General features: G+C 48.2%; 1 protein-coding gene across 1 annotated transcript in view; it reads left to right on the top strand.

Moving 5' to 3' along the window:
* Positions 1-22,770, top strand: part of Msi2 (musashi RNA binding protein 2) — a gene marked incomplete in the record, with an annotated part of 308,813 nt that overhangs the window by 179,463 nt on the left and 106,580 nt on the right. Inside the window, 1 exon segment of the mRNA XM_055620541.1 lies at positions 926-974. Coding sequence (XP_055476516.1) covers positions 926-974 — 49 coding nt within the window.

Here is a 22,770-nt window from a genome sequence, read left to right as displayed (position 1 = left end):
TGTGTGTGTGTGTGTGTGTGTGTGTGTGTGTGTGTGTGTGTGTGTGTCTTTGACCTCATGTCCTCATTTGAGGACACCATTCACATTATAGGAACAAGGGCCACCCTAATGATGTCATCTTAATTTTGTTGCTGCTTTAAAGACCAGGTTTGGGCAGAGAGATGGCCCAGAGGTTAAGAGTACTTATTGCTTTCACAGAGGAGCCACTTGGGTTTCCCAGCACCCACGTCGGGCGACTCATAACCACCTGTAACGGCAGTGCCCGAGGATCCAACCCCCTCTTGGGGTTCCCACAGGCACCCACCCACACACTACACAGATACACGTGTGTACACATAAATAAAAACTTTAAATCTTAAAAAAATAAAATAAAATAAAGACCCAGTCACCCATACAGTACTAGGAATTAGGACTTTAACTGATAAGTTTTAGGGAGCACCTGAGAGTGAAGACACTGACACTGCTACTGAGTGAAGTCTGTTGTCTATGACTGAACAAGCTCAATGACGCCAGAAGGGAAGCGAACTGTGGCCTCTTGCGCTGCGGAACACTGTCCAGCTATCAAAGTGTAGTGACCTGGGTGTAATACTTGCTATACTGTAGTGTCTTTTGTACAACAAAAAAGACAGTAACTTTCCACAAATAGTTCAGTATAATACAGTTCTAAAAGAGGCATGGATTTAAAAAATATATATATTATTTTTAATTACAGGCAGGGGGAAGTGTATTTGTTTGTGATGTGAGTACAGGTACCCACAGGGGGTTTTTGTTTCTTTTCTCCCTTTTACAGGTATTTTCTTATTTGAACAACTATTACTTTAGTAGTAGAAACTAGCTCGCTCACCCCCACACGGTCTGTGTTCATAATGTCCTGTGTGTTCCACAAAAAGCCCTGAAGTAGCTGTTGTTCTGTGCTTGTTTTCAGGTGGAGGATGCGATGCTGATGTTTGACAAGACCACCAACAGGCACAGAGGTAAGATGGCCCCCCCGTGCAAGAAAGCTGCCCCTCCGTCTTCTCCCGGGCGTTAGCACTTCCCACCTCCCAGCTCATCGACAAAAGCTACCAGGAAGGTGCGGAACCCAGCAAGTAGACATGACTGTATATTAATAACAGAAGGCCCTCAGGAATCCGGATGAAAACCGTCTTGGCTAGGGAACATCCCGCTAAACTGAGCAGCTATGCCCCGCACACTCAGTCACCTTGCCTTTCCCATCCTGGCTCTCTCAGCCCTTGCCAACCTCAGTACTCAGTGACCCTCGTGGAAATTATTCATAGTGATTACTCAGTCGGCGTCTCCATTTGCGTCAAAGGAGGTGGTTTGCAGAGCAGACTGTCAACCCGCAGAATGAGCTGGGGGAGGTGGAGAAAACTTGCTTGCTTCCCTGATTACTGCAATTGCAGGTTTGGAAATGTCCTGGGAGCCTCACAGTGCTTAGGGGACATCTGTACTTACTTGTTCTTCCTGGTCAATCCATGTCTCATTCAATGGGTGACTTGAGAATGTGTCTCATTCAGTGTGGGTGCACAGAGCTTTGAGGTGACTTGCACGATGTCTGAGCTTTGCTTATGAACGGATTCCCTGATGTTGAACAGGTTTGTCAAAGAGCACTCTTAGCAACCCCTGCCAGCAGAACATGTTAAAGCCATGTTGCTTCGGATGGAAAATGGGGTTGGACTCTAGAACATCCTCCTTGAGGTAAAAGCCGGAGGAAGTTATGGCTTAGCGCTCCTTTCTTTTGTGCTCAGGAGGTCCCACATTTCTGGGGTTCCCATTAACAGGGTGTTAATGAGCAGCGCTTCTGAAGAAGAGTGGCAGGAAAGGGTGTGGGCTGTTCTCCAGGGAAGGAGCCCTGAGTGAACCCGCAGAGCTGTTTCCTTGCCACATCTATTGCATTTAGATGTTTCTGCTGCTGTTTACGTTCCTGCTGTCACCTGTGATTAGAGGCAGTTTCCCAGTGCTGACTGTCTGTACCGCTTTCCGGTCTGGGGAAGCAGCGGAGTGAAAGGGAGGAAGGAATGAAGGGGGCCCGGGAGAAACCCGCACATCCTGCCCTGCTGTTGCTGGCAACCCAGCTTTCAGCAGCATTCTCAAGATGGGAAGTTGAGCATTGGATGGACCAGGGCACGGTAGAGGATGAAGAGAGAAGGCAAGGAAGGAAAACAAAAATACATAGGTGCTCTCCCCTCCCCCGCTACCCTGGCAACAAAGCTGGAAAGGTACAGGGAGGAAAGGTGTGCCTGTGGTGTACAATTTGTGATTATTTTCTGTCCTCGTCAGCATTGTCCTTGTGATGTTACCGCTGCCTAAGTACCACACTGGCTGTGGTTCCGCAGGCTTGTAGCCTCCCTTGTCCAGAATGCTGAGACAGAAGAATCAGCCTAGGTAACACAGAGTGATTCTGTCTGCAGATGTAGAGGGGCCAGGGAGATGACCCAGTTAAGAGAACTTGCTGCTGGGTCAGAGGACCACAGTTTGGTTCCCAGCACTACTCACTTCAGGTCACTGACTATGACCTGTAGCTCCAGGAGAAGGAAATACAAAGCTTCTAGCCTCCATGGGCATCTGTATGTACACGCTTATACACGACGCACAGGCACACAGACATATATATAACATTTGTTAAATGTGGAGCCAAAGCATAATTTTCTTGTTTCTTTGCCATCTTGGGAGTTGGAGAAGTGTTGTGACTTTGGGAGAAATTACGGCACATTTTTATGCCTCTTCTGTTTGTTCATTTATAAAGTGAAAATAATAATAGGGCAGTTTTTAGTGCTGTAATGAAACACCATGTCCAAAAGCAACTTAGAGAAGAAAGGGTTTTTTTCAACCTCCACTTCCACATCAGTCTATCATCAAAGGAAGCCGAGGCAGGAACTGAAGCCGAGACTGTGGATGGACACTAATCACTGGCTTCTCTCTCATGGCTTGTGTAGACTGCTTTTTTATCCCACCTGCCTAGGGATGCCGGCTCCTTCCACATCAATCGCTAACCAAGAAAATGTCCGCACAGACTTGCCTACCATTGATCCCATGGAGGCACTTCCCAGCTGAGGTTCCTCTTCTTACATGACTGTAACTTGTGTCAAGTTGACAGAAAACCCCAGCCAGGAACAGGCACCCACTTTAATAGTGGCATATGGCAAGTGTAGGGCCAAGAATAATCGTGCAGTAGCGTTCGCTCTCGCGATTATTATCGATACTATTTTGTGGCTTGAGATGCCAAGCCTCAAAAGTGGTAACTTGAGAAACTTCTAGCCTAAGGCTACTGATTTCAAAGTCTCCTCTTGCTTTGTGTGCCCAGATGGGAACAGGTTTTTCTGGGTGAGTGATCCCGTCTAAATGAGGTTTCCGGCAGTCAACGGCAGAACTCACAGTCTCAGGAGGATTCTGAGCTCTGTCATGGTGACTGTGTCCTTTTCTTATTTATGCCAGGGTCTGGGATCACATCCATGGGCTGCAGCATGAGCTACTTTCCCAGCTCTCTCACCCTTTTGCTCTCCCTCTCCCACTCTCCTTCTGTGGGTGTATACATACACATGCATGCACACAAATTTTACATGTGTGAGGCAGGTAGAGAAGTTGGAGGTTAACGTCAGATGCCTTCCTTGATCACGCTCCATTTTTATTTACTGAGGCTGGCCCTCTCACTGATTCAGCTAGTGATTCAGCAGGCTCACCTTGGGAGATCTCCTCTCTTCCCCTCCCAAGTGAGTTCACCGACAGACCACCACACCCACCCAGCTTTTATGAGGGTGATAGGGATCTGAACTCCCCAGTCTTCATACTTGGCATACTAAGTGTTTTATCCACCGAGCTATCTCTTCATCCCATGGCTTTCTTTTATGAATACCAGTTGAAGAGAGTGTTTTGGGAGTGCTCAGTGCCAGGCCTTGGGCCTCCTACAGCGTTCATTGCCTCAACACTCACAGAATAGCAGGGGCAGGTTTGCCCTCTCTGGGCTCCGAGAGGGCCAACAACTTGTGTCACATGACTGGGCATTGACAGGGGTGAGATTCAGCCTCAGAGGATGTGTTGGGGAACATTTTCCCTTACTTGTGAGGAGCAGGGTGCACTGCTTTTGTTTTTCAAAGACCACTTAGCCTAGCATGCAGAGGTGGCTCTTCATTCCTTCTGTGACTGGTGGTGTGTGAGCATCGTTGGGAGATGGGAGAAGGTTTCAGAGACTTGAGGACCTCTTTGCTGGTCCAGATATCTGGTGGGCACTGGGAATAGGAGAGAGGGCAGAGTCTAGTGGGTTTACCATCCAGCTCTTCTGCCAGAGGTTAAGGCCCCAGGAGTAAATGTAGGGATAAGCTCTATGGCTTATAGAGTCTCTGAATGGGAACAGGTCTGATTATGAGTCTCAAGGCATCTGCCGAGCATTGAAATGAGGTGGGAGGCTTTGGCTGGGGCCCACACAGGAGTGCACAGGCCGCACACTCATGGAGCTGGCCTAGAGGTGTAGCGTGAGGGTCCTGTCAGCTGCTTCGTCTTCTCCACTGTACTTTTTAGGCAGCTAGGAACTCTTGCCCACACATATTTTCCAACGTCAGAACAGCCCAGAAGGTTCTTGCAGGCTGAGTGCTAGCACTGGCGGTAGCGCCTACAGACAGAGCATTTAGGAACGTGAGGAAAAACTTTGAAATCAGAGCAGAGGTGCAAGTCCTATCTGCCAGTACCATTCCCACAGCCCCGGCGTGGCGAAACATGCCTCGGATCGGGCGATAAGCCTGGGAAAGCCAATCTGGCACTGTCATCTCACCTCCACATCCTCAGCTTCCTGCCTCCCTTATCTTGTGGAGGGGAAAGGGCCACAGAAGGAGAGGGTGAGGGCTCCTCTCTCCCCACACTGCCTCCAGGTCTTATCTTAAAGAGCCCAACCTGGCCATGAGCCCCAGGTGTTGCCACAGCACAAATGCATACCTCAGGCTCCTCCCTCACCCAGCCCAGTTGGGTAGCTCAGGCTGCGCTTGGTCAGGAGCCACAGCGGAGGGCATAGACTTGGCTTTGTGGGGCTCATGGCATGGGTTCACTCAGGCCATTCTCACTGTTGGGAGGCAGAGGTCAAGTTAGTTTACCATTCTACCCCCTGGATGCCACCACCTCTCCTTGCTAGCCTGTGAGCCCTACGGAGAAAAGAACATCCTGAGGGATATCTGAGGGGCAGTTGACTTCTGTCTAATGGGGTGCCAGCCTGGTATCACTAGTGCCATAGGAGAGAATCCCAGGAATGAGTTTAGATTCTGCCTCCCAGTGGAGCCATGCAGTGTGGGGTGCTGTCACGTTACCCCTACATAGAAAGCTGGCCACCTTCTGGCATGCGGGTGTACATGCAGATAGAGCACTCATCCTACATAAAATAAATAAATACATAAATCTTAAATTTAAAAAAAAAGAATATAGGAAGGGGATTGAGGAGCCACAGGACTCAAGTGTAAACATGGCATATCCAAGACGAATTCCTTTAAAAAACAGCTGGGTGTGGGATGTGAATAGTTACTGTTCGTGGGACCTCTGGGAAGCAGCTCTGCTAGGGCTTAGCCTATAGGAGACTTATTAGGAAGAGTCCTTGACTAGGGGTAGCTAGAGGGAAAATCTGACCTCCAATGACACCAAAAATGAGGAGGTCCAGCCCCGTCCCAGGTAAAATGAAGGGTCATCTCTGCACCCACAAAAGCCATTCATGGATGTATTCCATCCTGGAAGCTGGTGTGATCTGGGCCTCCTTCTGCTGAGGAAATTTGAGAGGGGCATACCGTAGTATATTTTGGGGTACTCCCAGCAGCCAGGATATAGAGAGTGTTCTTTATTTCCAGTGGAGGGAAAATGGGCATCCTGTCTCAGCACCCACCCTGACTTCTGTCAGAGATTCATGACAGTCCAAACAGGTTATTTTCACCATCTCAGTAGAAGCAGCCAGCTTGACGGCTGCTCTATAAGCTTGGTACCGGGCAGTTCCACAGACAGGGGCATCCGTGAGGGTCTAGACCGCTTCCTCTAATTTTGGTCTCCCTGCACCACCCGCTTTTGTTGTCTGTGCTGCTCCTCATCTTCAGATGGAGAAACTAAGTCACTTGAAGTTTGGGGGAGCTACTGGTAGAAGCTGGGGAGCCTGCCCGTCCTTTTTTGTCTTGTGGTCTTCTGTGAGAAGAACCATGTCCCTTGGGAGGGGAGAGAATGATGCCTTTCCAATCTTCTCAGAGTCATTTCATTTGCTCTCTAAAGCTTGTTAGAGGTAGCCTGGAAAATGCTGGGCAGATCGTCAAAGGGTTTAATCATCTGGGGGCGAGTCTGGTGCTTTATCCTCGCAAATGGCAGATAAGATCTTGAACTCAGCATTAGGTATTGATCCCAGGGTGGGGCTGGAGCGGGTACCTGAGGGAGAAGAAGGAAGGTGGCAGAAGGTGTCCTTCCAGTTTGCTCCTTTGCTGATGGGAGGGAGAGAAGGATCACTCAGCTCTCTTTCTGCTGTTTCCATAGCTCAGCCCTCTAGAGGGTGTGGGCTGTGGAAGTCCATTCTGTCTGCACTCACCTCTCCCCAAGGGAAGAGAGCTCCCAGCATGAGGGTCATCCCAGGGAAACCTTAGCTGACCCTTCCTGTGACCCCAGACCTTGGGCTTCTGAACTCTGAACTCCTGGGACCCTGCAGGGGAAGAGCTGGACAGTTGGGGGCACTTGTAGGAAATGCACGGGGTGTCTGTGAAGCCAGGAAGATTGGCTAGAAAGGGAAAAGTTTCTGGCCCTGGTGATCCTTGTAGCTGCCATTACCCAGCAGGCCTGTTTGCAGTGGAACATTGCCAGAGGCAAAGGAACAGGATTCACTGAGAGCAAAATAGAGATTAGAGTGATGGATGGCTTTTCCCAACAGCTAACAGTCATTTACTAAGTGTAACGCTAATGGCTTTGGAGAGAAACAACAGCTCCAAACAGCCATGGCCCCTACCCAAAGGGCCCTTCCTTGGCACCAGCCACTATCAGGTCCTTGGAACAGAGAGGTCCTTTCCCTGGGCTACCTACCTTATCAAAACTATAGAGGCACAGGGTGGGCAGATCTATCCAGAGGCCACAGCTTTCAGCAAGCTCACCCCAAGGCCCTGGACCCAGACCTTGGCTCTTCTCTCGAAGCTTGCTCAGTCTCCATCCCAAAAGCAGTTGGCCCAGGTTTAAGGTCTCTGTAATTTGTGTAAGCAGTTTATTTATTAAAATGATGCCAGTAAAATGTAACTGAAGCTGTGATAGAAGATAGCGCTTTTCTCCTGGAAGGAGGGGAAAAATGTAGTGCTTAATGTCTTGAATACCTGCCAGATACTCACTTTTGAAATTGACTTCTCAAGCCCCGATTGACTCTTTTATATAGACTATATAAAGATGATTAAGAATGGTACTGTAATTATTTGTTTATTGATACCTATCTGTCCAAAAAAAAACAAAAAAACAAAAAAAAAAGGCATGTAAAAAGAGGTTCACGGAGACATAAATGATATTAATCTTTTTTTTTTTAAGCCTATAATGATGAACCCTAGTACTCAATGATACGGAAACAGAAAGAGTGTGTGTTCAAGGCTAGCCTGGGCTACATACATATAGACCCCATTGCGAAATAAATAAAAATAAAAGCATCGCTCCATTAGTGTGCAATGCTAAGCAAAATGGCCTTATAGGATCCCAGACTTGACTTTATCCACCAGGTGGGAGGGCCGAACTTGGCTTCACAAGCTCTACATGTGACCTGGTCTTTAAGAAAGGCCGTTTGGCAAAGAGGCCAAGTCCAGGAGAATGTTGAATGGGGACTGAAAACATGATAAGAATGAGTAATGTCTCAGCTGCCTGTGACATTTATTACAACATGACAGGGTGTTTTACTGGTGCCCACCTGTGGGGTCTAGAGCAAGACCTGCCTGTTGGCCCTGTATACTGCAGCCTGAATTATGGCTGCAGTATTTTCCTACCTCTTTTAAAATTTTTTTTGATTTATTACTCTGTGCGTCTGTGTGTGTGTGTGAGTGTGTGAGTGTGAGGAGAGAGAGAGAGAGATGCACGCGGCTGTGTGGGCCACAGTGTGAAAACTTAGTGGAGTCAGATCTCTCCTTCCACCTTTCCTTGGGATCCTGGGACAGAGCTCAGGTAGTCAGGCGTGAGTGGCAGGTACCTTTACCCACCGAGTGGTCCCTTTGGCCTGCGTCACCCCACCTCTCCAGTTCTGTTCAAAGTCTGAGATGCATTAACAGGTTTATTGACAACCTGCAAAATAGTGACTGGCCATTATTGGTATTGACACTAATCCTGCAGCCGGAATACAGGCAGGTGCCTGTCACAGGCACCTGCAGCCCAGGGCCTGACCCTCACAGAGATTTCCTTCTAGGCTGTAGTGAGATGCAGTCCCCAAATTTGCCAGTTGGCTGTTATTAGCAAGTACAGGGTCCTGATGGGGTAACACAGAAATCCTGTTCTCCTCCTCAGTGTGTGACTTTTTCATCCACCGTGAGTGTGGGTTCAAGGAAGATATTTCCAAACCAGGACTCTAGGAAACAATGACTAGAATGGCATAGGATTTCAGTGTCCCCAAGTGCCCCTCATAGTCTAACTTATACAAAAAATTATCCTTGGGGGCCAGGTATGGCTGACGTAAGCCTCTGTTGATGATGGCTTTGGGTACCTAAAGCTACTCTGTTAGAGGAATTATATGCAGGCGTGACCTTGGGCACACTTTAGTTACAATGAGAGAGAATCTTTTAAGTTCAGGAGAAGCAGTAAGTGAACCCAACTTTCCTCTTTGCTAGAGTCTTAGAACGCAATGTCTGTGCTCCCAACTGAGGATGGCCCGACCCTGAGGGACTCTGAGGGAGTAGTTCTCCCCACCCTGTCAGGGACCCATGAGCCTTTGCACCCTGAACAGATATTTAACCATCAGGCCCACACCCTTGCAGCAGTGAGGGTGAAGGAGGGGCGGAGAAGGGAGCCACAACCCCCTACCCAGCTCCCTCATTTAATACTAGTCTCAGAGCTGTCTGCACATTTTATTTTCTCATTAAATAAACACCATTAGCCTTCCCGAGAAATTGGTGCAAACATGACCTCGCAAATAACCAATTAAAAGGGCAGGGTTGAAAGGGAATGTGAATTTGAACATGTAGAAGAAGCCATTAAAGATTCTGGTAGATGTCCCCAGCCCTGGCAACATCGATCCAAGGCCCTAATTTTATTTCTGACAGAAAAGCAAGGAGCATACTGGATTTTTTTTTTCTTTCTTTTTTTCTTTTTTCCCTTCCCTGAGGTAACTCAATTCCGGAAGCACCCATTCCGGCACTGTCTCTTGAGATATTAATCAACATGGTTGCTTGGTTTCTGTTCACCTGCTTTGCTTTGCAGACAGGCGGATAGAACTGTCCACTCCCTACCAACAGGGCAGTGAGGGAGATGGGGGTGGGGTGGGGGTCCAGGGCCAGTGGAGCCTGCATAGTCAGGGGCAGTCAGCTTCCTGGAGGAGCTGTGTTTTCTTTTGCCCAAGGCAAAAATCATCTAGCTCTTCCCCGGGCACAAAAGCCCTGGCACCGATAGGGCCATGAGCTAATAGGCCTTTCTGCCTGCCCTGGCTGGGGCCGGGAGGAAGCCGAGAAGGAGTGGGCGTGGGGTCAGCACTTCATTGACCCAGAAGTGGGTTTTTGTAGAGAGTCAGAATGAGTCTTTTGTTGGGTCCTGTTCCCACAGAGGCTGAGGCTGTGAAGAGCTAAGGGAGGGCAGAACGCAGAGGCCCTGAGAGAATGAAGCCCTAAGGTTGGTGACTTGATTAAAAGCGCCTTCTAGCTTGGCACCCCTGGAGGCCATGGAGGGCTGCTGGGCCAAGGGTCACTGAAGGCCAGGGGAAGTTACTCTGCTGTGAACTCAGAGGTTCCAAGGGGAGCTACTCCCACCCTCACCTCCCACCCCCACCCCTGACTGTGCAGCCCTGGGCCTGAGCTGCTGTTGGATGTTTGAGGGCCAGGGATGGCAAGGTTACTGACCTGTCTGTGCCACTGTGAATACAGATTCTGTAAGCATCCCAAGCTTAGGGCCAGCCAGGCGGCTCCCAGTGTGGCAGTTAAGCTTTAAGCCTTGCTGTGGCTTGCTCGTGCAGGCAGTAACCTGCTCCCAGAGTTCCTGGCTCAGTGTGTCACGTGCCCAAGGCAAGTGGGGAGTGCTCAGGAACCTTTACTTTCTTCCCCTCAAGAATAGGGTTTCCTTTACAAAGATCTATATTTGAATTAGGGGACCCTCGTGTTCAGAATGTTTTTCCTTTGCACACACGTGTGTTGCGTGAGTATAGACGTTTCCTGGAATGCCATAGCAGTTAAGATAAGCACCTGGCCCTAGAGCCATATAACTGGAAAGGTAGCTCTGTAGCATAATGACTGTGCAGTCCTGGGTGAGTTACTTAACCGCTCTGTGACACAGATTCCTTATGATACTGGGTTAGCCTGAGGCGTGCACCTTTTGACCACAATAAAAAAACCTCATTTGCTTCCTGCATGCATATACATGTTCTCACGGATGCAGTTGTGTATACATGAGCACTCATTCTGCTTCAGGGGAACGGGATTAGTTGACGGGCAGAGGGACACTTTCTAGGTGTGTTCTCCTTTGCCTTTTGCATTTATGTATGATGTACATTCATTACCCAGTCAGGCGTTTGCTTTTAAACCCCACCCCTAGTGTAGCTATCAACATGAGAAAGAATTTTCCATAGAGAAAGGAAACTTCACCCCACTCAGTGTTTCCTCTCCTACCTGTCCTTGATGTCTGCACATGTGTTTTGGGCTTTGGTTCCAGTTATGTGGTTTGTACACGATGTGTACAAACTCAGTGGGATGAGGGATGGCGGTTTCTGCCTTAGCCACTCCAAGACACTCTGCTCCAACCAGGCTTGATCACCTCCTCTACCCTGAGCTGCCTCTGTCTCGGCTGTTCCACAAACAAGGCTGGGTGGAGGGGATTGTCTTAGTAGTTGCTGCTCTTCCCAGACCACCGGTTATTATTAGAACGGCCGGCCTGGCCCTGGCCTGAAAAGATGCCTGCTTGTTTCATATCATCCAGGACCAGAGGAGAGGCCAGAACAGGGAGGCCTTCCATCCCAGAGTGCCAGAGCGTTGTAAGTAAAGGAGAAACCTAGACCCACTTCTTCCTCCAAAAGGTTAGTTAACATGAAGACCTAGCAAAGTCCTCTGTGTTCTCCTTGTTTATGGCTGCAGAGTTCAGGAAATACCCAGTTAAAGACACTGGGGATGTGACCAGGCTAACATAAAAAAAAAGGGGTGAGCCCTTTGTAGGTGTCACACTACAAATTTGTAATCATCAGTTTGAACATCAAGTTGTATGAGTGCAGATGTGCCATTGACCTTTTTTGAGCCAAGCCTCTGTTTTCTCACCTGTTAGAAAGCTTGTTGCTGTTAACTCGTGGACTTGAGGCACCCATGCCAAGCATTTGATACTGAAGAGACCGCTTACAAATGTTAGCTTCACACTCACCCCACTGTCAAATGGTGGGAGGCACATGCGTGCGTGCGTGCGTGCGTGCGTGCGTGTGTGTGTACATGTGTCTGTGTACATCTGTGTGTGGGTATGTGCACATGAGTTTAGGTGCCTGCAAAAACCTGAAGAGGGTGTTGGTTACAGGCAATCCATACCACCAAATGTGGATGCTGAGAACCAAATTTGGGTCTTCTTCCAGAACAGCAAGTGTTCTTTATTGGAATATCTCTCCAGCTCAGCTGCGGTTATTTTATCATTAGGAGAATTCTGTTAGGGCCGTTGCTCAGAGAATGCAGGCTGCGGCTTGCTGTCTAACAGTGGCATGGACTGTGGAGTTTTCTACAGTGGAAGAAGTGATGGAGTGAGACAGGTTCCCCAAAAGGGTACACTGAAGTTCTATCCAATTCATAGAATGATCGTATTTGGAAATAGATCTGAGCCCTTGAAGACGTAATCAAGTACTGGAGTGGGTTGGTCCAGTATGACCAGTATCCCTGTAAGAAGGGACATAAAGGAAGACGTATGAGGAGTGGTCTCTGTCACTCCAAGGCAACAGCTGGAAACATGCAGCTGCAAGCCAAGGACACAAAGAGCACACCTTCCCTCGAGCACAGCCCTTGATGTCTGACTTCTAACTTCCAGAACCGGTACAGAATAAACGGTTACTTTGAGCACCATACCCTCTACCCAATAGGTCCACCTGTGGTGCTGTTTGAGGAACACTGAAAATAACACAGAAGGCAAAGCAGTGCTTCACTATTCTGATGTGTCTCCTGCTTGCTAGTGGCCTGCTGTCCTGGGGGCCTCTAGTAATTCTTTTCCTCTGAGCACTCTTGTCCATGCCCTTTCCCAACCAAATTTTGTTGTTGTTGTTTGGTTTTGGTTTTGGTTTTGGTTTGTTTGAGACAGGGTTTCTCTGCGTAGCCCTGACTGTCCTGAAACTCACTCTGTAGACCAGGCTGACCTTGAACTCACAGAGATCCACCTGCCTCTGCCTCTTGGAGTGCTGGGATTAAAGGCGTGCTCCACCTCGCCCGGCTCTCCCAATCAAATTATGTGCCAGAGAAATTAGAGAAAAGGGGAGTGGGCTGTATCTGTGAATGTAGAGGGCTTGCCTAGTACATGGTTCCATCCTCAGCACTGAATCATAGCGAAGTATGCCTGTAACTCTAGTACTGGGAGTGGGGTTGCAGGTTTAGAACCAGGAAAATCAGGAGTTCAAGGTTATCCTTAGCTAGCTAGTAAGTTTGAGGCCAGCCTGGGCTATATGAAGTTCTGTGCAAAGGAAGATAAGGAGAAATGAACCAAATAATTTTATTATAGCATTCAATATTTTTATTTTGATCATTACTAATTAAAATATTATATTATATATTATAATATTATATTACTATGTAATATTAATACAATACATTCTATTAACATGATAGACTGTATAATATTATATTAAAATTAATTGCATTAATAATGTTTAAAGAAGGAAGGAATTAGGAAAAGGGACAGTTTATGTCAGCAGAGTCCCCAGTCCTAATATAGTTTAACCCAAGCCCAATTAACCGAAACCCCCACATTAACATTGGAATGTTAAAGGTTTTTGTTGTTTTTATTTGCTTGTATATGGAAAAACACTTGAAGAAACGTCTGGGTTTACATTTTTAGTTTAGTGGCACCCACAGCCCCGTCATTTCTTTAGAAACCGAGGAATCACTGACACAATTAGGAGCTGTCAGGGTCCCCAGCTCTAACAATGCAACCAAGAGTGGGGTGCTTCCGGGGGTCCCTGTTCTGTCTACTTGGCTATTCAGGAAATTAAAGCAAAGAGGGGTTACTGTTAAGATCCAGGAGAGCTGGTGTATATGACAGCCTTCCTTAGCATCTCAGCATACCTCCTTTTTCACCAGCAACGGAACTGTATATGTCAAGGGCTGCCATCAAGACTTCTTGATTTGCTTATGTCGTCCCAGAAACCCTTTCAGGTAGGGGTGTTTGCCAGATCCAGTCCTGGCGTGAGGTTTTTTTAAACAACATCGATGCAGCAGAGGGTCAGAACAGCAATACCCACAGATCTCTGGTTGCATAGGGGCTGGTGGGCACAGCATGATGGGTAATGGCACCCTGGCATGGATGGGCTTCTGTTAGTCCTCAGGTGTATCTGGCTAGCCCAGCAGTGTGCAAAAACAAGCACCAGGATTTAGAAGTTTTGAGAGCTGTGTGCCTTTGGGCACTCCCTCCAAATGTGGAATTCCTCCCTCCGCTCGCTGCCCATCTTGGTACCAGGGGATGATGGAAAGCACCTCCTCCTCTAGCTGTGTCCCAGCACCCTAGGCAAAGCCAGCCCCGCACTTGCTCTGTAGCGGACATGTGTAGTGCTGAGATCAATTTATTATCTCAGAGGGCTGGGCTGGCTCATGGATGATTCATGGCCCCGCTTTCCACTGCCGCTGGAGGTGACATCATCCATTCGGGCCCAGAATAGACATAGAAGCAAAAGCGCACCCCTGTTCGGTGTATGTCACCAGCCCTGGGCTCTTTCCTGCCTCCCACCCAGCTGCTGTGTATTCACTGAGTGGGAGGCGGAACTGCTGTAGGCCTGGGTGTCCCCATGAGCAACACTGCCCGAGGGACATGGATGTGTTTCCATGCTGTTGTGTGACCTTCCTCAGAGGCCATCTTTTCTCTCAAGCCTTCATATTTTGCAACTCATATTTCACGGATAACCCAAGAGCTGCTTAACCCCAGGGCCAGCTTTGATGTCGGCGTGTCTGGACATGGGTTGGTTATGAAGATGCCAGCTGAGCTGAGTTAGGCCGAGTTTGATGATAGACACTTCGCATAATGAGTGGTGGTTACTAAGCCAGAGGTTCAGCTAGATCAGGGATTTCAACCTTAGGGGAGGTTGTAAGCCTCACCAAACTTCTGGGTCCCACCCTAGGGTCAGTCAGTCAGTGAAGTGAGCCTAAAGACTGGGAGCCTGGTGTCCCCTCATCAATATCCCAGTTGATACTAGTGTGCATTCAGGGCTGGGAACTCCTTGGCTCATTTACTCACCAAGGACTCTTAAGGCTTTAAAACTCATCAAAGCAGATCCAGGGCCCTGGACTATGTCTAGGCCCTGCAGTCTGGGTCCCTCTTTTGGGGGGGGAGGGCTGGGGGGCGGTGCTCCAGTACCTAAGGATAGCAACAAACTAGTGAAAGGTCTTGATTGCTAGAAAAGCACCAGGTGTGCTCTGGGCATCTCTGTAGGGCTCGGAAGTATTGGTTTGATTAAAACAAAGCAAAACAGACTAAGACACGCACACACACACACACACACACACACACACACACACACACCGCCAAAACAAAACAAAACAAAACAAAACCCTGCCCTGGGGCTAGGGATGTAATTTAGTTGCTTTCCTAACTCGGCACAAAGCCCTGGGTTCGCTCCCCAGTACCACATATGGGGCATATCGGCTCATGCCCAGCTGGGAAGGTAGAGGCGTGGGTATCAGAACTTCCAGGTCACCCTCAGCTCCCTAATGAATTCAAGGACAGCTTGGAGAATGCAGGAGTCTCAGGAGTTGCTAAATTAAAAATAGAGGGTGGGGGAGGAGGTCCATGGGTGAAGGGCTTGCCACTATAGTGAGAGGACCAGAGAGCAAACCATCCTTGTCAGATCTGGCCTGGTATCTTCAGTCCGGTTCTAGGGAGGCAGACAGGCAGGTCCCTGGAGCTTACTGGCCAGCCAGCCTAGCCAAAAATCCTTGTGCCTCAGGTACAGCAAGAGACCTTGTCTCAAACAGTAAAAGTGACTGAGGAAGATGCCAGTCGTTGACCCGTGGCCTACATGAGCACCCACATGTACACACCCACAAACACAACTCAAGTCTTGCAACCTGCACATCTCCCTGGTGGGCCCAGAGGACGCTGTCCTTTGGCCAGAAGTCTGTGCCCAACTCAGAATGCTTCTGCCCTTCTCTCCCAGGCCGGATAGAAAGTTGTGCCCTCATAGCCACAAGATCTCTCCGGTCTTGGCATCTGAAACTCCTTTTAATTAAGTTGATTCATTTGCCCTGGAAAGAGATTTCCTGATTCAGCCAGTATGTTTATGTATAAACGATGCTGGAAACACCTGGCAATTTTTCTGACTGACAATAAAAAAAAAAAAAAAAAAAAAAAAAAAAAAAAAAAAACAGCCTAAAATTATGGTTTAATTTGCTTCCTCCCTAGTTCTGTCTTACCTCTCAGAGAGGGAGGAGGGGCACAATTTACAAAAGAGGCTTTGTATTTTGCCCTCCGCACTAATCTGTTTTACAACAGAAACACGTGTACCCATAATTCCTAATAATTTATTTTTACTCTATTTTTAGAACTGCGGGCTTTAATGGACAATTGAATTGTTCGCTGTCAAATAGGATATCATCTAATTGCATGTTTTTATTTATTGTGAATTTGCAGGTAGGGCTCAAGGAGATTGGCAAGCACCTGGAAAGAGCTAGGATAAGCACCGCCATCACGATTTTATTGTTTTCCAAGATTTTGAAGCTTTGTTGCCTCTTTGGGGTTGCAGCTCAGCTGTGGGTGTGTATGTGAGAGAGAGACACACAGAGAGAGAGAATGTACATACAAAATTGCAGGTCCATGTGGAAGTCAGAGGATAACCTCAAGCATTGTGCCTCATATCAACCTTTTATCCTCTTCTCTTTCCTTTCTATTTTCTTTTCTTTTTTATTCATTCATTCATACATTCATTTATTAATTTATTGGTTTTTTGAGATAGTTTCTCTGTGTAGCCTTGGTTGTCCTAGACTCCCATTGTAGACCAGGCTGACCTTGAACTCACAGAGATCCACCTGCTTCTGCCTCCTGATTGCTGGGATTAAAGCTGTGTACTACCATGCCCGGCTCTGTTTTCTTTTCTTAAAGATGAGGTATTTTACTGGTCTTAGACTTGTCAAATAGGCTAGGTTCGTTGACCAGCCAGCCCCAGGAATTCTCCTGGCTCTACCTCCCCAGTACTGGGAATGCAAGCTTAGGCTACCATGCCTGGCTTTTTATACATGGGTTTTAGGGATCAAAATTATGTCCTTGAGTTTTCAAGGCCAACACTTTACCAAAAGAGCTGCCTCCTCAGCTCTTTTTATGTTTTTGTTTTGTGTTGAGACAAGACCTCACTGTGTAGACCAGGCCAGCCTCCAGTTCATAGCGATCTACCTGCCTCTGCCTCCCAAGTGCTGGGATTTAAAGCTGTGCAGCCATGCCCTACTTTTATTCATTTATTTACTCGGGGTTTTTTTTGTTTGTTTTAAGGCAGTCTCTCATGTAGCTCAGGCTTGCCTTGAACTTGATCTCCTGCCTCAGCTTCCCCAGTGCTGAGTGAGTTTATAGGCATGAACCAACCAGTCCGTGATCTGTGCATGTCATGTTTTAAATGTATGGTTCCTTGACTGTGAAACTAAGATTCCCCTAGATTCTCATGCCTGGTCATTAGTGGTCTGGCTTCCCAGGTGGTGGCTTTCACAGCGTAGCTCCATCTACGAGCATCTCCCGGGTTCAGCCCTCTGCTGATTCTTCTTTTCCACTAAGGTTCTTTAGCAAAGGGGGTCGTAAGGCAGTAAGGCACGGCAGGTAGCTAGCGACTCTCGCTTCTGCCAGGGCGGTAGCAGCTGGGGCGGGAAAAGGAGAGCAGCTGTGGCGGTGTTATTAGTCATTCTGCGAAGAAATTGAGCTGATAAATAATGAAGCAGTGACGGTAGCCACACATGCTGTAGGTCAGATGACTCCGATGAAAGCCCCAGTTAAGTGTGTATAATGGTTTGACAATATATATGCTGTCTAAAAACATCCTATTTTAAAGTGGAGACGGGGCTGCTCCTGCCATCCTTAGCAAACATGCCAAAGCCATTACCAAAGAGAGCTTGGAAATCTGAAAGATGATCTTTCTATTTAATGTGGCGCCACCTCTCCCCTTCCCAGCCCCTGCTTAAACTCACTTTGTTTCCCTGTCCTTGCCTTTTCATTTTGTTACCTGTTTTGATTTGTAAAATACTACACCTCACACTATACTCCTTTATGAAGATTTACTGTGCTGTTCTTATCTTTCACCTTAAATCCTTGATAAGAGCATTTTAAAAATGAAATTGCTACCTGACACTATTATACCATCCTGGCTGGCAGCCAAGGTAGAGACATGATCTGGGGAAGAGGAAAAGGAGACCAGGCTGAGAGAAAGGAAAAGACGTTTCATGGGAAGCTAACAGCCCTTTTTAATTTTCCCTTTTCTCCCCTGGATTGTGGAGGCCTTTTAAGGAATTTAATGAAGTATTATTACAGTTGTGTATTGTTCCAGGGACTGGACAGTCAGAGCTTGGAACAGTAAGAGGTTCCATGGGCCAAGGTCATCCACACTGAAGATGGAGATTGTGCAAATACTTTGCTGTGGATGGGAACTGGATGAAGTGGATGGATGGGTGGGTGGATGAATGAGTAGGTAGATGGATGGGTGGCTGGGTGAGTGGATGAACGGATGAGTGGGCAGTGGGTGGGTAGATGAATGGGTAAGTGGATGGATGGGTGGGTGGATGGAGAGGATGGATAGGTGAGTGGGGGGTGCGTGGACACATAGATGAATGGATGGACATACAGAGACATTGACAGCTACGTAGCATTTTGACAGCTGCCACATTTATCATTTGGAACATGTGTCTTTTCCAGCGCCAATCATCCCCATGCCTGTGCTCTACCCTGTTCAAGGCCGTGTCTCCTGTAGTCACACACAAAAAGCTATGTTAGCAGACTAGAGGGAGATTGAAAAGTTAGAGTTGTTTGGCTGCACAGTGTGCCGAGTGATCTTTATGTATCCATAGTGGGTATCCATGGTGGGATGCGGGGCATCTGTACGTAGAGCCATCTGATGGAGCAGGCCATTTACGTTTAATACACTGATTTAATGAACTCGTGTTAATTCCTGTGGCTTGAAGACAGCCATCCTCTCCTCGTAGCAGACCTCGTTAACCCATCTCTATACTGACTGGCACTTTATTATGATGAGGACTGGAGGACTTGAGTCTGAATGTTAGAATGACAGGTTTCCAAGTGCCTGATGGAGAAGCGGGTCCGAAATGATGGTCTTCCAAGGCGGTCACGGTGGCCACCGCCTGCTCCGGCACAGACGTTATTAGACCTGAGTCTCCTGAAGGGACAATTTCTGATGACCTGGTATTTGCAGTCCCAGAGGATGGGAGTAGGGAACAGGGAGGCAGCGGAAAGGATCCTCATCATCCCATCAGTGTGAGACAGCTGGGGTACAGCTCCTGGGTGCCCCAGGCCACAGTGGGAGGCCCCTGCAGAGCAGTGAAAGCTAGTTTATCAAACACCTCATGAAAATATAATCCATGACCAAAATGACTGCTTTTGGGAACTGTCTTGTCTCTCTTTTGCGTGGAGACTAGAGACAACCAGACAAGGTTCAGTGGTGATGAATAAAGAAACGCTACTTTCCGAGCACAATCTTCTGTTACCAGTCACTTTGCAGCAGACATTCAATCAAAATGCTAATAGCGGCGGCAACAAGGGACCGTGGTTATTGTAATACTAATTGATTGGTTGGAGGGTGGGTTTTGATAAGTACAGCTGAAGATTTCTGAAATATGATTCTCTTTAATTACTGGGATGCTAATAAAAAAGAACAAATGATTTAATGATGATTTCCGAGGTAATGGCTTAAAGATTTTGTTAGAGTTTAAAATGAAATATGGGTGACTATGTACCGTGAAAACAGAGCCCCGGTGGGTGGCCCTTGCCTTTGTCAAAAAGGTATGGGGTACAAGGCCATCTTGCCCTTTAACGGCTGTGTGGTATAGTGGTCAAGGGTTCTCCAGGGTTGTTGGGGATCTGATGGGTCTAGCTTGACGTTGTCAACAAGAAAACAAAACAACATTTCTGGTACCTCTAGGTGCTAAGGAGACAATGCCGCCAGGTACAGGTGAGGGCTCAGCTCCACTCAGGTAGGGTTGGGAGTGGCCTCCTTGAGGGAGGAGCCATTTGAGCTGAGAGGCAGAAAATCATGGGAAAGGCATCCCAAAGAAGTGAATGGGCAAGGACTTAGCACACTGGGTAGCACAGGGAGAAAGCCCAGGGCCAAGATGGGAGCAGTGCATGTGAGCGGAGAATCGGACAGGCTAGATCATGAAGAGCTGGCAAACCAGGCCGGGGAACTGCTGTCAGTGCCTCCAAGGGCCCTAGAACTGAAGAGGGAGGGAGGACCAGGTGCATGATGGGATGTAGGGAGGATCGTTGGCCAACATTACAGAGCTCCGTAGGGGGCTTGGGCTGCAGTGGAGAGCCAGAGATCCTGGAACCTATGTTTAAAGGCAAGACCAAACATTCCAGTAGACTGGATTAGGAGTTATGACTCAGACTCCGGACTCCTGGCCCTGAGGGGATGGTGTTATTGGTGAATTTGGTAGGTGGAACAGATTTTAAGAAGAAAATCTGTTCTGTTTGAAGTGCTTATGGAATCCATGTGGTAGTGTTTACTAGATGGCTATGCCAGAAGTCTCTGGAGAATTAAAATAAGCCACTCGGTTTTCCCTTGGGAAGGGACCATCTCGGGCAAACTTGGAGTAGAGTTGTTGTCAGTGTAGAAAACAGTAAAACGGAGAACTGTGGTGCCCACTGGTTCCTTCACTTTTTCCAGCACCCAGAGCTCCCTGTGTGTGTGTCTCGAGGCTTGACCTGGGGGATTGATGGAAAGTGTTGCATCCAGTGCCCAGAAGTGTTACTACAGGCTCAGGGAAGAGAAGTCCAAGGCTCATGGCTGCAGACCCATTACTACGCTTGGTCTCACCCTCCCCCGAGGAATCAGAGGGCTCTGTGGGCAGGGAAGGTTCTGGGGAAACCAAAGCCCTGGCCCACAGCACTCTTCTTTCACCCCCTGAGGCTCTGCTGCTTCAAGGTTCTTTACTGTAAAGAGGAGCTCATGTGGATCGCAGAAGGGAGACCTGGGGCGGGCCCCAGTGTGAAAAATTGGTGGTTTTTATTTTTATTTTTGTTTTCAGAGAGAGCAGAAATCAGATGTGTGTTCCTAGGGGTGGGAGTGGGGGCCTTAATTGGGGCGGAGAGGCGGTACTAGCCTTCCTTTCAATTTGTCAAGCTTTCTTTCAAAAGATCTGCCAAAGAAGAAAGGGTAATTAATAGGCTTGAAGTCATTTCCGATGTGTCAGGATTTCTGCCTCGCTTCCAAGTGATAATGCTGGCCAGCTCCAGGCCTCTGGGGAGCCTTCCGTCTTATTAACTTGTCTGGGAGAAGCAGGGAGTGGGGACAGCTTGGGCCAGTGGGTGACGGGAAATAAAGATTTGTGGTGTAGTGAGCTGTAAACACCAGGGCCCAGTAAGTTGAGGGGAGCACGAGGGGGGTGGGAAGGAGAGGAATGCTGTCAGACTACACTTCGGCAGGAAGCCATGGCCTCCGTTTCCTGGGTCCTGTGGCCATCCGACCTTCCAAAAGGTTCTTCTGTGTAATCCCAGGGAAGAAAGACACTCTGAGCAGCATGTTGACCTGAAGGCATCCGTGTGTGGTGTGTGCTCATTTCTCCCGCTTCCTATGGCCGCTAAAAAAGGAAATCGTCTCCCACTAAAAGGCTGTTTCGTCTTAGCAGCAGAGAATCCCCTGCATCCCTGGAAGTGGTCTGCCCACACAGAGACCCCCCAGCCTTGGACTTTGTCAAAGACAGAGCTGGTGCAGAGCCTATATTAAGTGCCTAATTGTGCATGGCTCCGTCTGAGACTTGGACTTGTTATATGTGCCTGCTTCCTACCCTGGAGGTGTTTATGGCCTGGGAAAAGAAGCTGGCCTCTGTTTGCAACAAATGGGTTGTCTCATGTGGCACCCTCCGCCGTGCAAGCCAGTTTAGGTCTTGACTGTGCGGATGAAGAAGGAATCCTATTCTTCATTAGGGTGACGACTGGCCCTCCTCCCCTCTTTTCCCTCCACGTCCTCAGCTGTAAAATCGTGTGCCTTTACTTTCAGGAGAGGGAAAGACAAGACTGAGTACATTCTGAAATTAACATTGACAGTCTGCCATCCCGCTTTTCCAACAGATGATTGATACTCAGAGAAATTTAGTCACTGAGCCAAGGTCACACAACCAGTATGGTGAGGTAGAGACTAGATATGAGCCGAGCAATCCTGTTAGGATGGTAACCCCCAGACCCCCGCTGACGGACCTTTGCATGTGTCCTTGGGGGAAGGCCCCTGCAGTTGGCTGACAAAGAAGGCCCTCCAAATCAGAGGAAACGATGTAAAGGTGGACATGAAGTGGGTGGGGACTCTATCTGGAGGAGGTTCAGGAAGAACCTGGCATTGGCTTCCTATTATTTGAAACCTCAGCACCTGAGCCAGGACAGCATCGTCCTCCCTGGCCAAGGTCACCTCTGGCAGGACGGGCCATCACCAGCCTCAGTTGGCAAGCACATCTCTGCCAAGCCAGCTGGACATCACACCAGCACCCAGAGCAGATGCTCCAGGCAGAAGTATCTTGTAAGCTCTGGAGGTGGAGGTGGAGCCTCAGGAGGAAACTCCAAGCAGGATTAGGTGCCTGGCTGGCAGCAAGAGACCCTGACCGACAGAGGACATATCAGTAGCTCAGGGAGATAAAGTCCCAGCCACCTTCAGGACCAGGTGTCCTTGGTGTGGGAAAACCAGGTCCACAGTAGGCCTTCAGGGAACACCCACCACCCACATACTTGTGCTTTCATGTGGTCCACAGCAGCTGTGTTTGAAGTGTTTTGGGGTTACAGGGGAAGAAAGTGAAGTCTTGTTTTCTTTCTTTAATACTTTTTTTTTTTCCTAGCATATGCCTCTTTTTGCCTTTTCCAGAAGTAATTATAAGCACAGAATCAACGAAGGCCAAAAGCCAAATGAACTCTCTGCTCTTTCTTCCCCCCTCCCTCTCACTCCTTGTCTTTGTCTGAGTCTGAAGCCTAGATGGCCAGTGGTGGAAATTTTCCACTCAGGCAGGAGGGGCGTCTCAGGGCAGCTTCCTTCTTGCTAGAGAGCTCAGAACAGGGCTGCAGTTTGCAAAGTTGGCACCCATGTACACACTCTCTGCCTCCTGTCAAGTCTCTCTTCTCTCTTATTTCTGCCCTTTCTGCTTTCCTCCTTCCATCCCTTCCTTTTATTGTACTAGGGATTAAACTCAGGACCTCCTGCATGACAGGCAGAAGGTCTACCACTGAACCACACCCTTAGCCCTTTTCCATGATTTTATTTTGAGACAG

This window comes from Psammomys obesus, unplaced genomic scaffold (genome assembly GCF_907164565.1).
Source record: "Psammomys obesus unplaced genomic scaffold, mPsaObe1.curated_primary_1811, whole genome shotgun sequence".
Classification (NCBI taxonomy): domain Eukaryota; kingdom Metazoa; phylum Chordata; class Mammalia; order Rodentia; family Muridae; genus Psammomys; species Psammomys obesus.
Note: the sequence above shows the minus strand (reverse complement) of the source record. Positions and strands in the feature narration are given on the sequence as shown.